Source organism: Mustela nigripes, chromosome 1 (genome assembly GCF_022355385.1).
Source record: "Mustela nigripes isolate SB6536 chromosome 1, MUSNIG.SB6536, whole genome shotgun sequence".
Taxonomy (NCBI): domain Eukaryota; kingdom Metazoa; phylum Chordata; class Mammalia; order Carnivora; family Mustelidae; genus Mustela; species Mustela nigripes.
In genome coordinates this window covers 5,762,573-5,784,806 of record NC_081557.1, presented here as the reverse complement: position 1 = coordinate 5,784,806, position 22,234 = coordinate 5,762,573, and the positions used below count along the sequence as shown (strand labels likewise).

The 22,234-nt window shown below is 52.4% G+C and overlaps 1 protein-coding gene across 4 annotated transcripts in view; it reads left to right on the top strand.

Annotated features, from left to right (window-relative positions):
* The window catches only part of DPP3 (dipeptidyl peptidase 3), a 29,224-nt gene extending 7,672 nt beyond the window's left edge, over positions 1 to 21,552 (top strand). For all 4 annotated transcript variants that reach the window (XM_059400745.1, XM_059400754.1, XM_059400763.1 and 1 more), the window contains exons 3-18: positions 748 to 837; positions 1,370 to 1,507; positions 2,023 to 2,097; positions 2,707 to 2,800; positions 4,754 to 4,884; positions 4,995 to 5,125; positions 5,207 to 5,265; positions 8,323 to 8,517; positions 8,699 to 8,811; positions 9,107 to 9,199; positions 10,523 to 10,585; positions 10,685 to 10,809; positions 10,925 to 11,045; positions 12,156 to 12,335; positions 17,950 to 18,112; positions 21,271 to 21,552. In XM_059400745.1, coding sequence (XP_059256728.1) covers positions 748 to 837; positions 1,370 to 1,507; positions 2,023 to 2,097; positions 2,707 to 2,800; positions 4,754 to 4,884; positions 4,995 to 5,125; positions 5,207 to 5,265; positions 8,323 to 8,517; positions 8,699 to 8,811; positions 9,107 to 9,199; positions 10,523 to 10,585; positions 10,685 to 10,809; positions 10,925 to 11,045; positions 12,156 to 12,335; positions 17,950 to 18,112; positions 21,271 to 21,443 — 1,944 coding nt within the window. In that variant the 3' untranslated portion in view covers positions 21,444 to 21,552. The remainder of the gene's footprint in view (positions 1 to 747; positions 838 to 1,369; positions 1,508 to 2,022; positions 2,098 to 2,706; positions 2,801 to 4,753; positions 4,885 to 4,994; positions 5,126 to 5,206; positions 5,266 to 8,322; positions 8,518 to 8,698; positions 8,812 to 9,106; positions 9,200 to 10,522; positions 10,586 to 10,684; positions 10,810 to 10,924; positions 11,046 to 12,155; positions 12,336 to 17,949; positions 18,113 to 21,270) is intronic.
* Positions 21,553 to 22,234: the final 682 nt, after the last annotated feature.

Genomic DNA, 22,234 nt, shown 5'->3' with positions numbered 1-22,234 from the left:
TGATGCAGTCTTCATCTCTCAGCTGGGCTGATGCAGTCTTCATCTCTCAGCTGGGCTGATGCAGTCTTCATCTCTCAGCTGGGCTTTCTTTCTTCACTGCAGCAGGGGAGGTCCAGGGGCCCCAGGCTCTATGATCCCTTGTATAAAAACAGAGGCTCTTTGGCACTAGGAAATTGCCTAGGTAGGGCTCTTACCGTCTAGCGTGAGCCTGAGCCTACCCCCGGAGTCAGGGAAGGGAGATCCCTCCACCTTCACAAGAGGAAGATTGAGGTCTTGTTGCCGGAGGAAGGGAGACTGAGTTTTGGGCCTGCGATGATGTCCAGATGACCAAGGGCCCTCTAGCTCTAACATCTGATGCTTCCGATGCCAGCTGCCTGCTGGCTGGGAGCAGAAGGCAGGCTTTCTGCACAAGGAGGCAGAGGCACAGTGTTTCAGAGGTCATATGGAATGGCCGTGGGTGGCTGAGAGGGTGCTGGGCATAGTGCGAACAAAGGTTGGGTATGTTTTGGGGGCTGCTGAGAAGACCAGTTTGGCTGGACAATGGGCGTGTGAAGTTGGTCTGTGAAAGTATGTTGGGGCCAGACTGGGGCCTCCTGGGATCTGGGTCCTGCCCCCAGCTTTCCCAGCCTCGCCTGTACTGGTTCCTCTGGGTGTTAACATCTCAGGCAGGAACCTCCCTGAGGTGGGGTCTGGTGGGGCGTGGGGAGACACTGTGCTTCTGGGTCTCTGATGCCCACCTCCCTTCAGGCATTCCTGGTCTATGCGGCGGGTATCTACTCCAACATGGGCAACTACAAGTCCTTTGGCGACACCAAGTTTGTTCCCAACCTGCCCAAGGTAAGTTGAGAGCAGGCCGGGGGAGGTGAGGAATTTGGGGCCAGTGGGACAGTAGTGGGGGCCTGGTCACTGCCATGCTCCTCACCTAGCGGGGGAAAGCAGTGTGTCTTCCTGACGGTGCTGACCTGAGGGCAGACAAGGGAAGGGCATGTGAACTTCAGTGCTTGCAAAAAGGGAGCCTGGTCATCTCATCCCTGGGGATGGTGGAGAGGCGGGGCGCTGTGAGTCCCTTGCGGGCCGGGACTGTGGAGCTCGGGCCCGTCTTGGGCATCAGCAGTTCTTACTCCCCGGCTCTCAGCACTCGCTGTCCACACAAGTCGCCTGGCCGTCTTGTTGAAATGCAGCTTCTGACTGACAGGTCTGCGGGGGGCCTGAGCTCCAGCATTCCTTCAACAGCACTGACGCTGCCCGTCGCTCAGCTGCACTTTGAGCCTGGCCTTAGGCTTCGGGAGAAGAGCTGGGGGGTGGATGTGGAGGGTGCAGAAGATAGGCTTGGGCGCTGTGGCCCAGCCAGTGGCCTCCTCCCCTGCAGGAGAAGCTGGAACGTGTGATCCTGGGGAGTAAGGCGGCCGGGCAGCACCCGGAAGAAGTCAGGAGCCTCTGGCAGACCTGCGGGGAGCTCATGTTCTCTCTGGAGCCGCGGCTTCGACACCTTGGGCTGGGGAAGGAGGTGAGGACCCCCCATCATGCAGGAAAGTGGAGGGCATCCTTAGGAAGTCACCTGGCACGGAGGGAAGGGTACCGGGCAGGGAGGCAGTGGGCTTCTGTTCTGGCAGTTGTAAGCTAGGAAGCAGGTTGGATGCAATGCTTTCTGAATGCCCTTCCCGTTCCGACAGCCCGGGGTGGTGTGTGCAGGAGGGAGGAAGAGAGGAGCTGGGAGAGGGAGCTGCGGAGCGGCAGGTGGGAAAGGGAGGAGCCTGGGCTTCCCGCCTCTGGAGGCCATTTGGCCACCACGTGGTGCAAGGGACATGGCAAGCCTCCGGGGCGGGCCAGCCTGCGAAAGGCTGGAGCAGAGCTGCAGGAGGGCTGGAGATGGGCCTCTGTGTGCGATTTGTGTTACAGTTTTGTCCCCTGGAAAGAGATGAGGGGGCAGGGGAGAGGCGGCTGGGAGGAGGGGTGGGAGCTGGAAGGAGTGTGTCCCAACCGCGGCAGTTCCTCCTTCCCACCTGTCCCTTGCCCCGACAGGGAATCACCACCTACTTCTCTGGGGACTGTACCATGGAAGACGCCAAGCTGGCCCAGGACTTTCTGGACTCACAGGTTTGAGGGTTAGGGAACGTGGGGCGGGGGTTCACAGGGTCCCCTTGCCACTGGCACCCACTCTGGGGTCTCAGCTTGGGTCCAGAGACACAGCATCCTGAGCGTTTGAAGTAGGAAAGACTTGGGAATCCTTGTCTAAGAGTTGGCCTGGCTCCAGTGAGGCAGATGTTCCCAGATGTGCCAGGGACGGAGCACCCCCCCCCCCCCCCCCGCCGCCCGCCGCAGGCTGGAGGCCTTGGTGACAGAATGCGGGCAGGACAGCGGAGACCTCAGAGCCACTTCGGTTGGGCTCCGGAGTCCACTTGTGGCGTTTACCCCCCCAGCAGCTGTGTAAGCAGTTTCCGGGTCTGCTGCATCGCCTCGCCCTGGGTCAGCACTTAGTAAACGTTGGCGCTCAGCGCCCAGAGCAGAGCGTCTCCGAGAGCCCGGCCGGGGCTGCCCACCCGCTCGCTCCCCTCGCTGTGGACTCAGTCAGGCTCCCCCGCACGCCCCAGCCTGCTCTGCCTGCGGACCTCCCCTTCCTGGTGTGAACCCCTTTCCCTCCTCCCGCCTTGTAGCCCGCTCTGGACTTACTCTTCTTCCCCCAACCCCTGCCCTGGTCTTTTCCAGAACCTCAGTGCCTACAACACGCGACTCTTCAAGGGCGTTCTCGAGGACGGGAAGCCGTGCTACGAGGTGCGGCTGGCTTCGGTGCTTGGCGCAGGTGAGCTGCTTCCCACGGCCCTTCTGCTCCCTCCTCAGCACCTCTGCCCCGGGGCAGGGACCGGGCCAGACTCAGGGCAGGGCTTAGTGGGTCCTGCCGGGAGTGACAGGCACGGTAGTCACTGCAGACGCTGACGGTGGACTTCCTGCCGCTGTGGTCACTGCTGTGCAGGATTTCTCTCTCGGCCTCCGGCCTCCTCTCTCTCACTTCATCTACGGCGTGTTCCTCCCACACGGGGCCTGATAGTCACCAGCCTGGCCACTCCAGCAGAAAGAGGGCCCTGAAAACCCCATGTTTGTTGTCACATCTGCTGTCCAGAACTTCGCCCGGTCTGTCCCCTTTCCCACCTCAAAGCCCTGCCTCGCATCTACACGTGACGAACACCTCACTAGCTACTCCAGGACCCTGCCCGGTCTTTCCATGACTTTCTTCCCCTTTCCATCATCATACCCAGTAGCTGTGTGGGCATTTTGTTGTCACTGTTGACGCGGGCTTCTCAGGAGGACGAATTGTGTGTTTCACTGACCACGGTCCCCCCAGTGGCTAGCACTTGGCAGAAACTCAGATCTTTGGTGTGGGACTAGATGAAGATGGCACCCGATCCTTTGGTGGGGGGCACAGAGCATGGCAGAGGGAAAGTTTAGCAATTGGCACGTTGTTGGGTTTGACTAAGGAAAAGGACGCCGGGTCCATGGGACTAGGAATCGATCACGCTGGAACGTAAGCCGAGCCCATGCTTCCGTATGCTCTGCTGTGTGCAAGACAGGGTGCTAGAGGGAGGCTCTGGGGCCCGAGTACCGGTTGTGTTACCTCCTGCTGTGTGCAGCTGCCCCCCACATTTAGGGACATAAATCCACCTCTTCACACTCACAGACTCTGTGGGTCAGGAATCGGGATGGGGCACGATCAGAACAGCTTGTGCCTGGTGACAATGACTGGGGCCTCAGCCTGGGAGACTCGGAGGCCAGGGTGCCATCAGCAGCCAGAGGCTGGAATCCCCCGCAGGCGCACTCATCACACGCCTGGCGGAAGATGCTGGCCGTCAGCTGGGACCTCCGCAGGGGCTATGGGCCGGGACGGCCCACGTGGCTTCCTGACGTTGCTCTTGTTGGCTGGCCTCCCTGAGGGAGCCTGCAGAGAGAGCCAGCCAGAAGCTGGACCCCCTTCGGCAGTCCCTGGTGTCACTTCTGCTAGAGTCACAAGCCTGCCCAGCTTCCAGAGGAGGGCAAAGAGCCCCCGCATCCCGGGGCATGTCACCTTGGGAGGTGGGAGACACCGTGCTGCTCTTTTCTTTTTTACGACATAACCTAGAAGTATATGCTACTGGTCAGGGATAACAAGCAAAATGCAAGAAATCACCACAAATGTAGTGGCACGAAACAACGTAAATTTATTCTGTTGCTGTTCTGGGGGTCCACAGTCAGAAACAAGACTCCAGTTCCTTCTGGATCCTCCAGGCGGCAGTCTGTTTCCTTGGCTCTTAGCTTCAGGAGGCTGCTTGCTTTCTTTGGCTCCTGTGCCATCCACCTCCTGCCCTCTCTCCAGGATCTTCTTTCATCCCGTCTCCTACTTCCTCTTCACCCTCTCATTTCCTTATAAGGCTCCTTACATTTCGGGTTGACTGTCTTTCTAAATACATTTGCCACCCTAGATTTGAATCCTGCTCTTGGCAACCTTTGGAAACTTACTTTACCTCTCCGTGCCTTAGTTTCCCCATCTGTAAAATGGAGATAACCCCCCAGAGTAGAAGTGAGGCTTAAATGAGTTAACTATATACATAGTTAATATATATATATATACACACACGTATATATATACATTTTTTTAAAATGAAAGTTTACACCATTTCTGTAGGCAGTGGGGAGTCATTGAAGATCTTAGAGTAAGAGCGTCATGGTGAGAAGCTTGCTGGAGTGTCTTAGCCTTTTCCCCAAGCGATCCTTCTTCCCTCAGAGCCTGCTCTGCATTCTGAAATGACTTCCAAGCTGAAGAGCTACGAATTCCGGGGGAGCCATTTCCAGGTGACTCGGGGGGACTATGCCCCTATCCTCCAGAAGGTGGTGGAGCACCTGGAGAAGGCCAAGGTAGGGCTGGCTGGGGGCTGAGGGTCGCAAGCTCCAGATCCCTCTGGGCAGCTAAGACGTGTCAGGACGAGTGGGTGGCCTGAGGCTGACCGGCCCCTGCTCACCCCCAGGCGTATGCAGCCAACAGCCGGCAGGAACAGATGCTGGCCCAGTACATAGAGAGTTTCACCCAGGGCTCCATCGAGGCCCATAAGAGGGGCTCCCGCTTCTGGATACAGGACAAAGGCCCCATCGTGGAGAGGTGAGGCATCTCCTGGCTCTGCACCCTGGCTGCCCCCGTCCTGCCTGGACCTCTTCCATCTCTGCCCTTTGCTCCCCCCAGTTACATCGGGTTCATCGAGAGCTACCGAGACCCCTTTGGTTCCCGTGGAGAGTTTGAAGGTAACTTCTGGGAGGAGGGGGGTCAGCTTGCAAATGCTTATCCCGTGTCCCCTGAGGGTTCTTCCCTCCGCCCTTGGCAATAGTAATACAAATAACCAGAACCAGTATGGACGATTGATCAGACACTGGGCACTTAGCTACAGGAGCTCATCTGGACACTGTCCTCCCGTGACAATTGCTATCCTCACTTTATAAAGTGGCTACGGAGGTATAGTTGGTGAGTGGCCAAGCATAGCACCTTGGCTCTGAACCACTTTGCTGTGCTGCCTCTGCTGTCTGATCCCGGCACAGGCTACGGCCATTCCAAGCCCAACTTTGCCGCTCACCCGCTGTGTGACCTCCCCAACTGGGTAAACCCCATATCTGAGCATTGGTCACTCCCTTCTGGGTGTCCTGGGAAGAGACATTGCTCAACAGATTTCCAGGCACATAAAAGGTCCTGGGTGAACGGGAGCATAATTGCCATCATGATAGTGAACTTGACTTGGCTGCTGTCATCCCAGGGCAGGTGGGAGGCGGCCCTGGCCCCGCCCCATGCCTATAGCCATACCCCAACTGGACCCACTTGTGGGAGGCAGGCATCTAGCCTGAGGAGTTAGATTTCTGTACAAAGCCTTATTTTCCCCAGCCTCTGGGGATAGAGTCTAGAGCATCCAGTTTCTAGAAGCCAGAGAGATTGGCTTGGGAGGAGAGAGGACAGGCCCCAGCAGCCAGTGGGGAGCTTAAATCTAAGCCCAGAGATGCAGGCCCAGCGCACATGTGGTTCAGGGACCAGAAGGGAGGGCAGATGTGCACACCTGCAGCTTCTCTGCCTGGGTCCTGATTGTCCAGGCCTCTCTGACGGCCAACACCCCAGAACCTCTTGAGCAGCCTTGATCTCAGAGGCTCATCTCTTTACCTAACTCACTGTGGTTATTAGAAAAGTAGTCCAGGGGCGCCTGCCCGGCTCAGTCAGTAGAGTGTGTGACTCTTGATCTCGGGGTTGTGAGTTCGAGCCCCACATTGGGTGTAGAGATTACTTAAAAATAAAATCTTAAAAAAAATAAAAAGGGAAAGTCCATGTTCAGGGTCACAAATTTTGGAAAATATACTAAAAATATCATCCGTGATAAGGTTAGAATTGGGAGTGTACATTGTCGGGGTTTTTTCCCCCTATTTATTTATTTATTTTAGATAGAGTGGAGGGGGGCAGAGGGAGAGAGAGAATCCACAAGCAGACTCCCTGGCTGAGCCTAGAGCCCCATGTGGGGCTCGATCCCGGGACCCTGAGATCATGACCTGAGCTGAAACCAGGAGCTGGCCACTCAACCAACTGAGCCACCCAGGCACCCCTGTTTTTTTGTTTTTAGATAGAGCTAATAATGCTTTAAAATGTGTGTTTGTGTGTGTGATTTAAAAATCCATGCTTGTTGTAAGTAATTGGAATAATATAAAAGTATGTAGGATGAAATGTGAAATCGGCCCCCTGTGCCCTTCCTCTCCAGAGGTCAGCACAGTTTACACAATTGAGTATAGGTCTTTCCAGAGCTTTGTTTAAGCACACACGTGAAACTTAACTTATCTAAGTAGATGCAAGTATGTTCTATGGATTGTACTGCCACCTGCTTTTTTTCACCAAATAGTTCAGGTATCTTTTCATATCAGTACATATAGACCTACGATGTTCCTTTTAGTTACTTTTTTTTTTTTTTTTTTTTTAAGTAGGCTCCACGCCCAGTATGGAGCTTGAACTCATGACTCTGAGATCAAGGGTCACGTGCTTTACCGACTGAGCCAGCCGGACTCCCTCCACCCTGTTCTTTTCATTTTCTATTTTTTTATTTTTAAATTTTTTTAATTTTTAATTTGACAGAGACAGAGAGATCACAAGTAGGCAGAGAGGCAGGCAGAGAGGGAAGAAGCAGGCTCCCCACTGAGCAGAGAGCCCGATGTGGGGCTCAATCCCAGAACCCTGAGATCATAACCTGAGCCGAAGGCAGAGGCTTAACCCACTGAGCCACCCAGGCGCCCCATTTTTCTTTTTTAAAAAATTTTTCTTTTTTTATTTATTAGAGAGAGAGAGCGTAGGCAAGTGGGCGGAGGAGGGGGCAGTGAGAGAGGGAGAAGCAGACTCCTTGCTAAGCCGGAAACCCGACATGGGGCTTAATCCCAAGACCCTAGAATCATGACCTGAGCTGAAGGCAGACGTTTAACCCACTGAGGCACCCAGGTGCCCCCTCTTCTTTGCTATTTTAATCATCCTGTCTTCCTGACCTGGTATGTCAATTCTACCTGACACAGTGGCTCCAGACAGGGAGGCTTTGCCAGGTCTAACCCCTTGGCCAAGTTAATCCATTCTGTGCAGGATCCTGACCATGCAGTAGTCTAGGCCAGGCCTTTCCACAATAGAGTTCCTGTAGGGGTCCCAGGAATTACACCAAGAAGGGTTCAGTGCAGAGAGGCAAAGGGTCTTGCCTGCAGGACTCTTCAGTATCTCTAATATGCAAAAGTACATTAGGAATCTCTAAGAATTTAGAGATAGAGCATATAGAATTATCCAAACTTATTTGACCAGGAAGCTCTTTCTTTAGGAAGGCTCTCATAGAAACTGCATTTTATGGAGTAGCTTTGGTAACAGAAATGGAAGTGAGGCTCTCTAAAAAGATCAATCCCAGGCCTCCTGTGCACAGCCTCAGTCACCCCCTCATAAGCCAAATACTGAAGCCTTACAGGAGCGTTCAGTTGCCCCCAAAAGAAGGACATATTTTTTGCTCAAGGAGTCCCTTCCACTGGGAATCTGCTCTTTACCCACACCGTCTATGGGCTCCCTGCCCTCTCCTTTAAGATCCAGGGCAGAGGTTATCCAGTGAAGCCTTCTTTCTGCATCTATCCCCTCCAGTAATCTCCATGAAGGCAGGGCCAGGCCTGGGTCCCTGCTCTCCCCACCGGCCCGCAAAGGGTACTGCAGACAGTGGACATTTTGAAACATGCATGATGGCTGGAGGGGTCGCAGGGTGGAGTGGGGCACAGGACCCCTCCCAAACCCTGCCAGCCCACAGCTCACCTCCCTCCCTACAGGCTTTGTGGCTATGGTGAACAAGGCCATGAGTGCCAAGTTCGAGTGCCTGGTGGCAAGTGCAGAACAGCTGCTGAAGGAGCTGCCCTGGCCTCCGGCCTTCGAGAAGGACAAGTTCCTCACCCCCGACTTCACCTCCCTGGACGTTCTCACCTTCTCTGGCTCTGGCATCCCTGCTGGCATCAACATCCCCAACTGTGAGCTTCCTTAAGCCGCAGCCGTGTCCCCTGAGAGGTCCCCCCCTCCCCCGGCACACAGTTGGCCCGGCCACATGCCCCACTCAGTTCTCCATCCCAGCCTGGTCCTCTTGTCTAGACTTCTGATCCGTGGCCCTTGACTTCTGCCCCTTCTCCCTGGTTCCCTCCCCACCCTCTGCAGATGACGACCTGAGGCAGACGGACGGCTTCAAGAATGTGTCGCTGGGGAACGTGCTGGCTGTGGCCTACGCCACACAGCGGGAGAAGCTGACCTTCCTGGAGGAGGAGGACAAGGTGAGCACCGGCAGCCCAAGGGTTGGGCGTGGGCCTGGACTAACGGCCGACACAGGAAGACGGGGCCCTGTGACTTGGCTTGTTTGCTCACCTGTCAAACGGTGGAGGTGGTCCCTTCCTCCGGGTTGTTGCAAAGAGGCGATGGGCGAAGCGAGAGGGCCCCCCCCCCCCCCCCCCCCCCCCCCGTGGAGCCTGGTGGGAAGCCACTGGCCCTCAGCTTGGCAGCAGGGGCAGCAGGAGGCCGTGTGGCTGCGGTGGGGCGGCAGACAGCATCGGCCTCCGCTTGTCTCGGCAGGACCTGTACATCCGCTGGAAGGGGCCCTCCTTTGACGTGCAGGTGGGACTACACGAGCTGCTGGGCCATGGCAGCGGCAAGCTCTTTGTGCAGGTGAGAACGCGCCCGCAGCTTCCCTCCTCCATGATCAACCCCACCCAGGGTGAAGCCGCAGCATCTTTGCCCTCACCGGCTTCGGATTAGGTGGGAGAAATGGCCCCTAAAGGAGGGAAGTTCCTATCTCATCCTCCCCCAGGATGTCCCAGGAGCCCCAAGGGCATGGGGCCTGCAGGACAGTCCAGCTGAGGTCCCCTGCGCAGAAGGGGTGGCTTGGCTCAGGCCCGGGAAGCCTGCCCTGGAGGTGTGACTCAGCTGCAGGGTCAGGGAGGCTGTGAGGGCAGTCTCTGCAGCTCCCAGTCCTGAGGCTGCAGCATGGTCTGTCTTGGGACTACTATGCCCTGGAACCCGTACCTTTCCAGATATTAACGAGGAGTGAGTCACTTCTCACGAGAGCAGCGCCTTCCCTGCCAGCCAATCAGAGTGGCCGGAGCCCCTGTGATGCCCCCACTCAGGGGATACAAAGACGACAGGCAGCCTTTGTGCCAGATGGGATGGCCAGAGGCGGGCACAGCCCGGGCATCAGAGAGAGCGGGGTTCTGTTTGGGTCTGCTCCCTGTGAGGTGGGGCTCCTCACTGAGTCCGGAGGGGCTGGAGGTCAGGACCATTCAGAGAGCAGCTCATGGGGCGGCGGCTTGGCCCTGAGCCTTGTCCAAGCTTTGAAGTCACGGGGAAGTGGGGACAAATGTGGCCACTCTGTGTCCTTCCGCAAGTCAGTCCTCCTTACTGAGCCTCGGTTGGGCCATCTGTAAAACAGGGACCCTGGCTCCTACCATATGGGCCATCCTGAGGAATAAAAGCAAAGCCCTAGGGCTGCCGACACAGTAGATCCTTTGGAAGTGGGTTTACTGTCAAGAGATAGTGTGCGTGGAGGTTATGTGCTCGATTCCACGCTGGGGCTCATAGTCTCAGCCTCGTTTCCTCCTCTGTGAAGTGGGGCAATAGAACCTTCCGGGGGTTGGGGGTGTGAGGAATAAGTGGGTGGTGCGTAAGACACTTGGCACATGGAGTGGATAGTGAGGCCGATGCTTATTGGAGGTAGAGAGTCGCAGGCTGTGGCCTCTGCCCGCATGGGGAGAGGGCGTGGGAAGCGCGTAGGGGAGCAGCAGCCAAGCTTTCTAGCCCATCCACTGGCACATATCTGGGGTCCCAGGTCTGGGTTTTGATGTGGCTTGAGGGTGGGAGGAGGGCAGCGAGGGACACAGGACTCTGATTTGGAGGCGGCAGCACGTGGATGGTGCTGGAATCCCCAGGCTGAGGTGCTGGGGTGAGGCAGTGACACCTTTCCCTCACTTGCCCCGTGTCCTGATGCTTCTGCAGGACGAGAAAGGAGCATTTAACTTTGACCAGGAGACCGTGATCAATCCAGAGACAGGAGAGCAGGTGAGGGCGGCCTCGGCAGAACCCCCGTGGTGCTGGGGGGCTGGGCTTGGCTGGGGTGGCAGCTGTTCCTAAGCCTACTTCCTGGGCCTCCCCTCCCAGATTCAGAGCTGGTACCGGAGCGGGGAGACCTGGGACAGCAAGTTCAGCACCATCGCCTCTAGCTACGAAGAATGCCGGGCTGAAAGTGTGGGCCTCTACCTTTGCCTCAACCCCCAAGTGCTGGAGTATGGGCAACAGGCTTGGGGGGCGGGCCTCCCTTGTGGACGGAGGGTGTACTGGCGGGGGTCCGCACCCACGCAGCCTCTGACTGCCCCTGCCTCCTTCCTGTCCCTCCGCCAGGATCTTCGGCTTCAAGGGGGCTGACGCAGAAGACGTGATCTACGTAAACTGGCTCAACATGGTTCGGGCTGGGCTGCTTGCTCTGGAGTTCTATACCCCAGAGACCTCCAGCTGGAGACAGGTAGGGGCCAGCAGGGAGCTGGGGGTTCGGAGGAGGCCTGCAGTGGGGTCTGAGGTCAGGATTCTGGGTATGGGGGTGGGACAACCATATCTACCAAAGAGGCACATGAACTGGGTTTAATCCCAGACTCCATTCCTTATGGGGGTAAGTCACACCGTTGTGAGCCTCAGTGTCCTTGTCTGTGCAATGGGGGTAATAATCTCCCTGCCCACCTCTGAGGGCGAAACCAGACCAGCTGATTTTACCTCGACCGCTCATAGCTGGCTTGCGACAGACTTCCTCTGTGCCACACACAGTTCTAAGCACGTTACCTGAATTAACTCTTTGTTCCCCATGTCAGCCCTAGGACATGGTGCTATTATTACTCTCATTTTAGAGATAAGGAAATTGAGGCACAGAGACATTAAGTAACTTGCTGGTAAGTAGCAAAGCCAGGATTCAAATCCAAGTAGTCCGCTTCCAGAGCGGTTAGCTGAGGCCGCTCACTTATGAGATGGGAAATAGGGTTCACAATAGGAGTGTTCTTCAAAGTCACACAAGTACGTTTTGATAAACTTACGTCATCAGTCTTATGTCAGTCTTGTGTTTTAGAGTCAGGAAACTTAGGTCTGAGTCCTTGATCTCTCTTAACAGCTGTGTGACCCTGAGCAAGTCACTTTACCTCTCTGGGGCTATGGTTTGTCATCTGTACTGGGGTTCATGATGCCCGTTTGGTCCCACTGTTGAGTGCAAACAAGACTGTAGAGGAGAGAGTGCTTGGGGACCTGGACTGTGGGGGACCCCTGTGGGTATCTGGTATCATCTGGGGGGTGTTCGGGAGCAGCGAAGGGCACGGTGGTTGGCAAGGGGGAGCACAGGGCTCTGGGACCTGCCTGGAAATGGCCTTCCTGTTTTCCAGGGCAGCCTGCCTTCCCTCATGAGCAGAGAGGGGAGGAAATATGTAAGGGAAGATGAGTAGAGCAGAAAAAGACCCACAGGGTAAGGGAGAATGAAGTAGTAAGAATAACCGACAATTAATTAATGAGCACATACTGTACATGAGGCTTTGGAGCAGACTTTTGATAGGCCTTATCAGCATGTAAATGACTCCTTTCTTCTTGGTTCTGGCAGGCCCACATGCAGGCCCGGTTTGTGATCCTGAGAGTCCTGCTGGAGGCTGGCGAGGGACTCGTTACTGTCACTCCCACCACAGGGGCTGATGGGCGCCCAGATGCCCGGGTCCGCCTGGACCGTGACAAGATCCGGCCTGTGGGCAAGCCCGCCCTGGAGCGGTTCCTGAGGAAACTTCAGGTAAGCGGAGCCCTTTTGCCCTCCAGCCTCACCCTGTCTCCCCACCCTCTAGCACTGCCGCGGAGCCTTCTGATCATCAGCTCATTCATTCATTCATTCATTCATTCTTTCATCGGACAAGCGTGTATAAAGAGTGTTATCATGCGGGGCACTGAGCATAAGCCGTGAGCAGTTTCTTATGTTGTAGTGAACATATAAACAATAAGTGAATGAGGTGATTTCAAATCATGACAAGAGCTGTGAAGACAATAAAACTTGGTGATATGATAACAAGTGTAATTGGAGGGGAAAAGAATGCAGAGCCTCCTTAAGCCTGGGTGGTCAGGGAAGGCTTCTTGGAGGAGATGGCGTTTAAGCTGCAATTTGAGTGCCAGGCAGGAACCAGCTATGAGAAGGTCCGAGAGCAGAAGAAACAAATGCTCAAAGTCTGGAATGAGCTTTGTGGGTTGAGGGACAGAAGGAGGCCTGGAGCTTAGTAGGTGAAGGACAGTGGTCGCATGGCCCTGGCTTCCCTCCCATTAGGAACCTTTGGGGGTTCTGATGTCAGTATTAGCCAGCCATATAATTAGGGCAACCTGCTCTGCCTTGCTGGGCCCCACTTATCTGTTAAGTGGGATACATCCCCTGCTTCACCTGGCAGGAAGCAAATGACACAACATACTGAGCAAGGAGAATGTTCTGGATCCAAGTCAGTAGGACATTAGATGTGGTCCGTGGGCTAGCAGCATCCACATCACCCAGCAGCAACCTACAAATGCAGATTCCTGCAACCAGCCCAGACCTGATTCAGAAACTGTGAGAGCATGACTCAGGAAGCTGCATGTGTAGCTGCCTGCCAAGTGAGTCTGACATTCAGCAAAGTTTGAGAACCACTCAAGACCCACTCTTTACTGTGCAGGACCTTCCTTTGGAGCTGGGTCCTGCCGGCTTTTCTTTTCCTTTTTTTTAGAAGATTTTATTTATTTATTTGACAGAAAGAGACAAACCAAGACCAGGAACACAAGAAGGGGGAGTGGGAGAGGGAGAAGCAGGCTTCCCGCTAAGCAGGGAACAGGATGTGGGGCTCGATCCCATGACCCTGGAATCATGACCTGAGCCAAAGGCAGACGCTTAATGACTGAGCCAATCAGGTACCCCTTGCTGGCTTTTTCAACTGATAGAAGGCCTAATCTTCAATTCTGCAAGGAGTTCCATGATTATACTCACATCTGTTTCCAGGAAGGATTTAAGGCATTTTTTGAAAAAAGATTTTATTTATTTATTTGACAGAGATCACAAGTAGGCAGAGAGCAGGCAGAGGCAGAGGGGAAGTAGACTCCCTGCTGAGGAGAGAGCCTGATGTGGGGCTCGATCCCAGGACCCTGGGATCATGACCTAAGCTGAGGGCCGAGGCCTTAACCCATTGAGCCACCCAGGTGCTCCAGATTTAAGGCATTTTTTAATGAAAGATATATGTTTGGCCATTAAAGTAAAAGAAAATTAGAAATTAAAAATTAGGGGTGCCTGGGTGGCTCAGTTAGTTAAGCATCTATCTTTGGCCCAAGTCATGATCCAGGGTCCTGGGACCGAGCCCTCCATTGGGGTCCCTGCTTGGCAGGGAGCCTGCTTCTCCCTTTCCCGCTCCCCCTGCTTGTGCTTACTCATGCTCTCTCTCTCTCTCTCTGTCAAATAAATAAATAAAATCTTTAATAAAAGAAAATCAGGCACCTGGTACCTCAGTCGGTTAAGTGTCTGTCTCTGGCGTGGGTCATGGTCCCAGAGTCCTGGGATCGAATCCTGTATCGGGCTCCCTGCTCAGTAGGTAGTCTGCTTCTCCATCACTCTCTGCCATTCTCCCCAACTCATGTGCTCTCTCTTTGGCTCTGCTCTCTCTTAGATAAATAAAATCTTAAAAAAAAAAAAAAATCAGTAGCTGCAGGGGTGCCTGGGTGGCTCAGTCAGTTAAGTATCCAACTCTTGATTTCAGCTCAAGGTGTGAACTCATGGTCCTGGGCTCGAGCCCCACACTGGGCTCTGCAAAGAGCATGGAGTGGGCTGGGGATTCTCTCCCTCTCCCTTTCCCTTTGCTCCTCCCCCTGCTCGCACTCTATCTCTCAAATAAATAAATAAAATCTTAAACAAAATCAGTAGACACAAAATGCAATATGGGTCTTAGATCTGGAATACAAAAAGGTCATTAATGGGACAACTAATGAAATCTAAAAAAGCCTAGAGTTTAGTTGATAGTGATGCACCAGTTTTGTACAGTGTTAACAACAGGAGAAGCTAGCCGAGGGGCATATACAAACTCTCTGTCCTGCCTCCTGTTGGCATCAAGGTTACTAGCTCTCTGGTTTAAGCTGGTAGGATCCGATCTATCAGCTTCATGAGTGTGTCTCCACTACCTTCTGTGTGCTCCATCCTCTTGGGAAGAGAGGAAGGCAAGATGTTCTCTTTAACTGTCCCCCTGGAGGATCCCCCAACAACCCTCTGGAGAATCCTTGTAACCCTGGCTCTGCGCTGGGAGGCTTAGCTGGAGTGAGCCCTAGGGGGAGTCCTACTTCACCACCTGCCAAGCAGCCCAAGTAAGGATCAGACCCACAAAATGTCAGATATTTGGAAGAGAACCAAATGGAACTCCCAGAAATAAACTGCAACACCACTGAAACTAAAAATAGGTTAGACAGGTTTGAGATCCAGCTAAAAATAAAAGAAAGTATATGGCATGTAGCACAGAGACCAAGTTAAAAAATTTAAGAGAGATTAAGGGTCGTGGGGACCAGTGCAGAAAAGTCTAGGGTGTGTAAACGGATCCCCAAGAGGAAAGGAGAGCGAGAAGGTGGGAGGAGGCATTAAATAAATACAAATTAAAAATACAATGAAATAAACAAATCTTAATAATAAAAAAAAAAAAGTAAAGCGGGAGGGGGAAAACAGAATTCCCACTGAGTGCAGAGCCTTGAGGCGCAATTCTGTGACCCCCGAGATCCTGACCTGAGTGAAAACCAAAAATCAGAGGCTCAACTGACTTGAGCCACCCAGGTGCCCCAGTAAGAATTTTCTTAACTGATAAAGAATGTCTCAGAAAATGAAAATACAGTAACTGTCCTCTGTCCAAACACTGGAATATTCCCTTTAAAATCAGAAAAGACAGGGGCGCCTGGGAGGCTCAGTGGGTTAAAGCCTCTGCTTTTGGCTCAGGTCATGATCTCACGGTCCTGGGATCAGGTCCCGCATCAGGCTCTCTGCTCAGTGGGGAGCCTGCTTCCCCTTTTCTCTGCCTGCCTCTCTGCCTACTTGTGATCTCTGTCTGTCAAATCAATAAATAAAATCTTAAAAAATAATAATAATAATTAATTAAATAAAATCATAAAAAGATACCAAAATGTTCCCTAGTTCCACTTCTGATCAACAGCTCGCCGAAGGGCTTAGCTTTTGGAAGGAAACAAGACCGAATTGTGAAGTTTAGGCATTAGAAAGGAAGAACTAAGACTCTACGTTGCAGATTATGTGGCTAAGCGAGTCAAAAGAATATACAAACAAGTCAATGAAATCAGCGAGTTTCACAAGGTTGAATAAAGTCCTAAAGCGGGAGTGTTTGGATGGCTCAGTGGGTTAAGCATCTGCCTTCAGCTCAGGTCATGATCCCAGGGTCCTGGGATGGAGCCCCACTGAACACCACTGCTTCTCCCTCTCCCTTTGCCCCTCCCCCCGCTCAAATGCTCTCTCTCACTCACTCTGTTCTCTCTCTCAAATAAATAAAATCTTTAAAAAAAGAAAAGAAGCTGAAAAAAAATAAAAAAAGACAAAGAAACCCAAGTCCCAAGAGGGCTTTTCTGGAACTTGACAAGCTAATGTAAAATTTAGACAGAAGCATAAAGGATCACCAGTAAGAGCCAAGACACTTCTGAAGCAAAATAGGTTGGGAGACTCGTTCTACCAGATACCAGAATTTATCCTAAGATAATTAAGTTCCGTGTGGCCCTGGGGCAGAAATAGACAAATTGACCAGTGGAACAGAGCCAAGGAGCAGCAGTGACTGGGGTATATAATGGAAGGGACATTGCAGACCAGTAGAGAAGGGAGGGACCGTTCGCAAGTTGTGCTCAGACAACCCGTTATCCTCATGGAGAGACAGACTGGATTTCTACCTTCTACCATACACAAAGACAATCCTAGGAGCTTAACAGTTTATATAGAAAAGGCAAAGTTTTTGAGAAGAGTATCTTTAGGACCTCAGAGTAAAGGAAAATTTCTCAAAGCACAAGAAACACTAGCCATCAAAGAAAAGATCAGACCCTTTAACTACATGAAAAATAGCTTTTTGGGGGGTGCCTAGCTGGCTCAGTCCGTGGAGCATGTGGCTCGATCTCAGGGTTGTAAGTTTGAGCTCCATGTTGGGTGTAGGCTTTAAAAATAAAGCCTTTTAAAAATAAATAAATGTATAAATAAAATTAAAAATACAAACGATGGTAGCTTTTATTCATCAAAAGTTACCATAAAGAATGTGAGAAGACAAGTCTTAAACGCGGATAGGATATTTACTACATAATGTGTGAACAAAAGGTTAGTATTTAAATATATAAAGAACTTTTAAAAAAAAAGGTCAGGAAGAAAAGACAACCGTGCAGAAAAGTAAACAAAACTCATGACCCAAAGAGGAAAATGAAAAAAGCATCAACTTCTGGGAAGATGTTCAACCTCTTGAACGATCAGGAAAGCACAGCTGAAACCACGTGAGCCTGATTCCCACCAGCTTGGCAAACACGGAAAGTGCCAGCACTCGCCTGGCATCCAGAGCAGTGAGGACCGCCAGCCGCTGCCTCCAGGAGCATCAGCTTGTGCAGCACCTCGGGAGAGCGACGTGGGCGCGTGGGCTTGTCTAAGGTGGAGCGTCCACCTGGCCTGTAGACCACGGCTTCTCCCGGAGAAACCCGCATCTGTCCCTTCCATCCGTCAGGAGGCGCCCAGGGTGTCCGTGGCACAACTGAGTGGCGCATAGCAGAAGCGGCCCCTGTCCTGGGAAGGGGTTCGCCTTTGGGGTGTTTGCAAGTACAACTCGATCTTGGGCCTCAGGGATCATGACCTGAGCCGAAGGCAGAGACTCAACCGACTGAGCCCTCCAGGCGTCCCAAGCTTGCAACTCTTGATGTCAGGGTTGTGAGTTCAAGCCCCACATTGGGCATGGAGCCTACTAAAATTTAAAAAGATTTTTTTTAATTTACAAAAAGGAGGGAACTAATTCTTAAGCTGGGTGCTAGTTATATGGGTGTCTTTTTTTTTTTTTTTCAATAACCTAAGTATTCTTTACAACCTACATATTATAACCTACTATATATATACTACATATTTTGTACGTGTGAAAAAAAAAATTTTTTTTAAAGAGCATGATGGTAATGCTTTCTCTGTCTCCAGTTCAAATGAGAAATTCAAATGAGAAACACTAGCTTCACTTTCCTAGGTCCTTACCAGGAGCTAAGCCCTTGATCTGTATTTCTCCCCTAATAAGCACAATTATATGGAGAGAGCAGGTATTGTCCGAGGTGGACCCAAGCGGCTGGGGCCCCTGGCAAAGCCCCCTGGATGCGGGGAGAGTTGCCCTTCGTAGGCACTAATTCCTTCTGCCTTCCTGCAGGTATTGAAGTCCACAGGAGATGTGGCTGGAGGCCGGGCCCTGTATGAGGGGTATGCAGCTGTCACTGATGCACCCCCTGAGTGCTTCCTCACCCTCAGGGACACAGTCCTGCTCCGTAAGGAATCTCGGAAGCTCATCGTGCAGCCCAACACTCGCCTTGAAGGTAATAGGACCCCCGAGCTCCCTTTGATGGGCAAAGGAGGCTTGGAACCCATCCCAGGGCTCAGGAAAGGCTACCTGGGGTGACTTCTGCCTCTCTCCCTCCCTGCCCAAGGCCTCCCCATGCCCAAACCTAGGGCCCAAACCTTAGCATCTGTTACCACCAGCCCCCCAACACAGGGCCGTGCTGTTTATAAGACAGCAACCGGAGTTTTGCAGGCCAAGTGGAAGAGACCGACCCCAGGCGCATGGGGAGGCCAGGCATAGTCCTGGAGGATGAGGCCTGTCGGTGTGTGGAGTTGAGGTGAGGGGCAGGCAGGAGGTGGAGCCCAGCAGGCTGGTGGAACTCAGGGGACAGTGTGACTCTCTAGAGCCCAAGAGAGAGATGAGCAGCCCCATGCGCCCCCTTCTCAAGTGATGAGTCTGTTTCCAAAGCCTTGACCCTGGCCAGGCTGCACTTGGACCTGTTGTCTTAGAAGCCCCCTGCTGCATTCACTTTCCTCTCTCTTGATCCGTCTTCCTGACACCTGTCACTGAGGCACCTCAGCCGAGGTGGTACAGGTAGCGTTAGAGCTGTGCTGTGACCTTGTCTTTGTCCATAAAGCCTGTGTGCTGATGTGCGGGTGTGAGGCTGCAACCAACCCGAATGAGGTCCTTCCTTCAAGCTCTTACTGCTCTCTGTGGCTTCACTCTCTGAATCCTCACCATGGGGGCACCTGGCTGGCTCAGTCAGTAGAGCATGTGACGCTTGATCTTGGGGTCCTGCGTTCGAACCCTACTTTTTTTTTTTTTGACAGAGACCACAAGTAGGCAGAGAGGCATGCAGAGAGAGGGGGAAGCAGGCACCCTGCTGAGCAGAGATCCCGATGTGGGACTCGATCCTAGGACCCTGAGACCATGAGCTGAGCTGAAGGAAGAGGCTTAACCCATTGAGCCACTCAGGTGGCCCGGTCTTGTTTTTTTTTTTTATCTGTAAGAGATACATAACAAAATATTTGCAGAAGATGACATATTATGATGTCAGTTATTTGCTTCAGAATACGATGGAGAAATATATGGGATAAAAGGGAGCTGGCTGTGAATTGCTAAAGGTGGGAGATGAGCGCTCCCGGGCTCATCTCCCACCATTGACATAAAGCTCACTTACAAAAATAAAATAAAACAAATTCTCACCATAACCCAATGAGATAGTTACAGTTTACATTTTACAGTTAAGAAAACTGAGGCCCAGAGACAAAAATCTCTCGAGGCTTATGGCTCTTTACTGGAGGAACTTAGAGTTAAATTAAGAATGCTTCTCGCAGGGCACCTGGGTGGCTCAGTGGGTTGAAGCCTCTGCCTTCAGCTCGGGTCATGATCCCAGGACCCTGGGATCGAGCCACTCAGGGGAGCCTGCTTCCACCCTCTCTGCCTGCCTTTCTGCCTACTTGTGATCTCTGTCTGTCAAATTAAAAAAAAAAAACAACAAACAAAACAAAACCTTAAAAAAAAAAAGAATGCTTCTCGCTCCCATAGTCACGGGCAGTTGTGAAGGTTAAGAGAAATAGTTAACCTCCTACTAGCAAGGAAAACACATTTGCGAGGCTTATTTCTGACTCTTTGTGCTACACTCCAGAGGTCCCAGGGGATTGGTCCTGACCCCTGGCAGGACTCAGGGACCCCTCTTCCTGGCTCACTTCCCTCCAGGTTCATGTCTTTCCATTTTCCAAGCCCCTGAGCTTGGCCCGCTCCCACAGCCTTTGCACTCACTGTCTCCTCCGCTGGGCACAGTCCTCCCCCAGTCTTTGGTTTGTCCTTCCTGTCATTTTGGCCTCTCTTAAATGACACCTCCTGGGAGAGGCTGTCCCTGACCCCTTCTCCTAAAGCAATCCCTTGATGCACCGTCACTCTGCTGTTTTCCCGTCTGCTTTGCTTCCACATTAGCGGGAACAGCACATCCCCAGCAAGTAGCTAGCATAGGGCCTGGCACACACAAGCTGCTCAGTGCATTTCAAATGAGGAAATGGACAAATCATGCTGGGCACATAGTAAGTGCTCATTAAAACATCATCGCTTTGATTGTCCCGGCCCTGTTGTGGGCCCTTGCGGATGGACACATGAATCAGACCCAGGCCCTTGCCTCAAGTAGTCCATAGTCCATTAGGAATAAGACCTGGAGAGAAATGATTACACCCAGGGCGTGTTGGTAAGCATCCAAGAGGCCCAAACAGTGGTCTGAACACTTAGAGAAGATCCCATTCACCTTTGAGGGAATCAGGGAAGGTTCTGATGAGGAAGTGGTTAAACTAAGCCTGTAGAGCAGGTAGGGTTTTCAGAGGTATGAGGATGATGATGGTGATGATGACAAGGAATTTTGAGGACGTCTGTGTGCTTGTCACTGGGTAAAACTTTGTATGGATGAACTCATCGACCCCAGGAGGAAGTTACTGCCCCCATATTTCAGTTGGAAACTGAGACACTGAGCGGCCATGCATTTGCCAGGATTTGAACGTGTGCTGTCTGAACCCAAAAGCTGTGCTCTTAGCCACGTATACCCCACAGGGCCACGGAGCACAGCAGGGCCTGTGAGTGGGTGGAGTAGTGGAACCATGTTGGAGGGAAATGCTTCCTATGAGCGTTCAGGCGACCTTTGGAACAGCCCATGAGTTCAGTGGGTACCCTTTTGGCTCTGCTGGGTGCTCAAGAGAATGGTGCTACTGGTAGCTAGTGCTCGAGCGTTCATCAAGGCATTACTGTGCCCCATCACGGTAGCTTCTTGAGAGAGGACATATTGTGTTCACCCCTACTTTACAGATGAGGAAAGTGAGGCTTAGTGAGGTTGTGAAACTTGCCCAAAGTCCCACAGTAGACAGAGAGAAAACAATTGTTGGACTGTAAGCTCCCGGAGGCCAAGGACCGTCTGTCTAACCTAATATGACACCAGAGTATATACTTATTCAGTGAATGAATGAGCGAATGAATGTAACAATTCATTGCATACTCCCCCTTTAATGCTTCCTTCTTCATAGGGTTATTGCAAGGATTAAATAAGATAATAAAACACTGAGCACATTTTGGCACAGGGTAAGAGGTCAGGAAAAACCACCTGCTCCTATGGTTATGATTGTGATTATCTGCTTCCTATTAAGACCTTTTCCTGCTGCTTTTTCTCCGTCTCTGCAGGTTCAGAAGTGCAGCTTCTTGAGTACGAGGCCTCGGCTGCTGGCCTCATCCGATCCTTCTCTGAGCGCTTCCCAGAGGATGGGCCTGAATTGGAGGAGGTCCTCATCCAGCTGGCCACAGCCGATGCCCGCTTCTGGAGGTTCCCCAGTGAGAACCCATCTGGCCAGGCTTGAGACAGATTTATGCAGCAACTGCCCCAACTCCATCAAATCAGGGCCACAAGTAGCCCCCCCTTTCCTGGGTGTGCTGGGGAGGAGCTGGAGCTTGGACCTTGGTGCTACCTCAGCCGAGGGTGGTGACACTAGCTCCTTCCGTTTGTCGGCACTTTCCAGTGTCCCGAGCGCTTCTCCTGCGTTACTTCATTTGATCTGCACTGCCCTTGGTAGAGTAGGCAAGGCCCACCCAGCTCCTTGCCCTGCTTCCCAGATGAGGGAATGGAAGTTCTGAGAAGCGACCTGTCTAGATGCTACAGGACTCAAAATGCCTCCCAATCCAGTGCTCTTCATGTGTTGCTTTTATAACCAGAAAATAAACACAAGAAACAACGACCATCTTTGCGATTTGTGTGAATCCTTGCCTCACTTCTCTTTTGCTCCCAGCAGGGTAGAGGGATCAAAGCCTGGGGAAGGTCAGTTTTAGGGTCCCTCTACAACAGGATTTTGATATCGCCTCTAAAGGATGAGACACAGGCACAAGGAGGAACGTGGCACTATTTTTACAGTCCTCCTTTGTGGCATATCCTGTATTTAAAAATATTCCAGGAACCCTGACACCGGAAACTCTCCATTTCAGTCCATCCTAGGATTTAATCTCTCAACCCTGTGCTTTGTTTCTCTGAACCCAGACCTGTAGAATAAGATGGGAAGAAAGATCATACCCCTTTACAGCCGGGTTAGCCGTGAGGATAAAGGGGTGTGGGATTAGTTTCACTTCTCAGGGACACTAGAAGGGCTGCTCTCCAGGC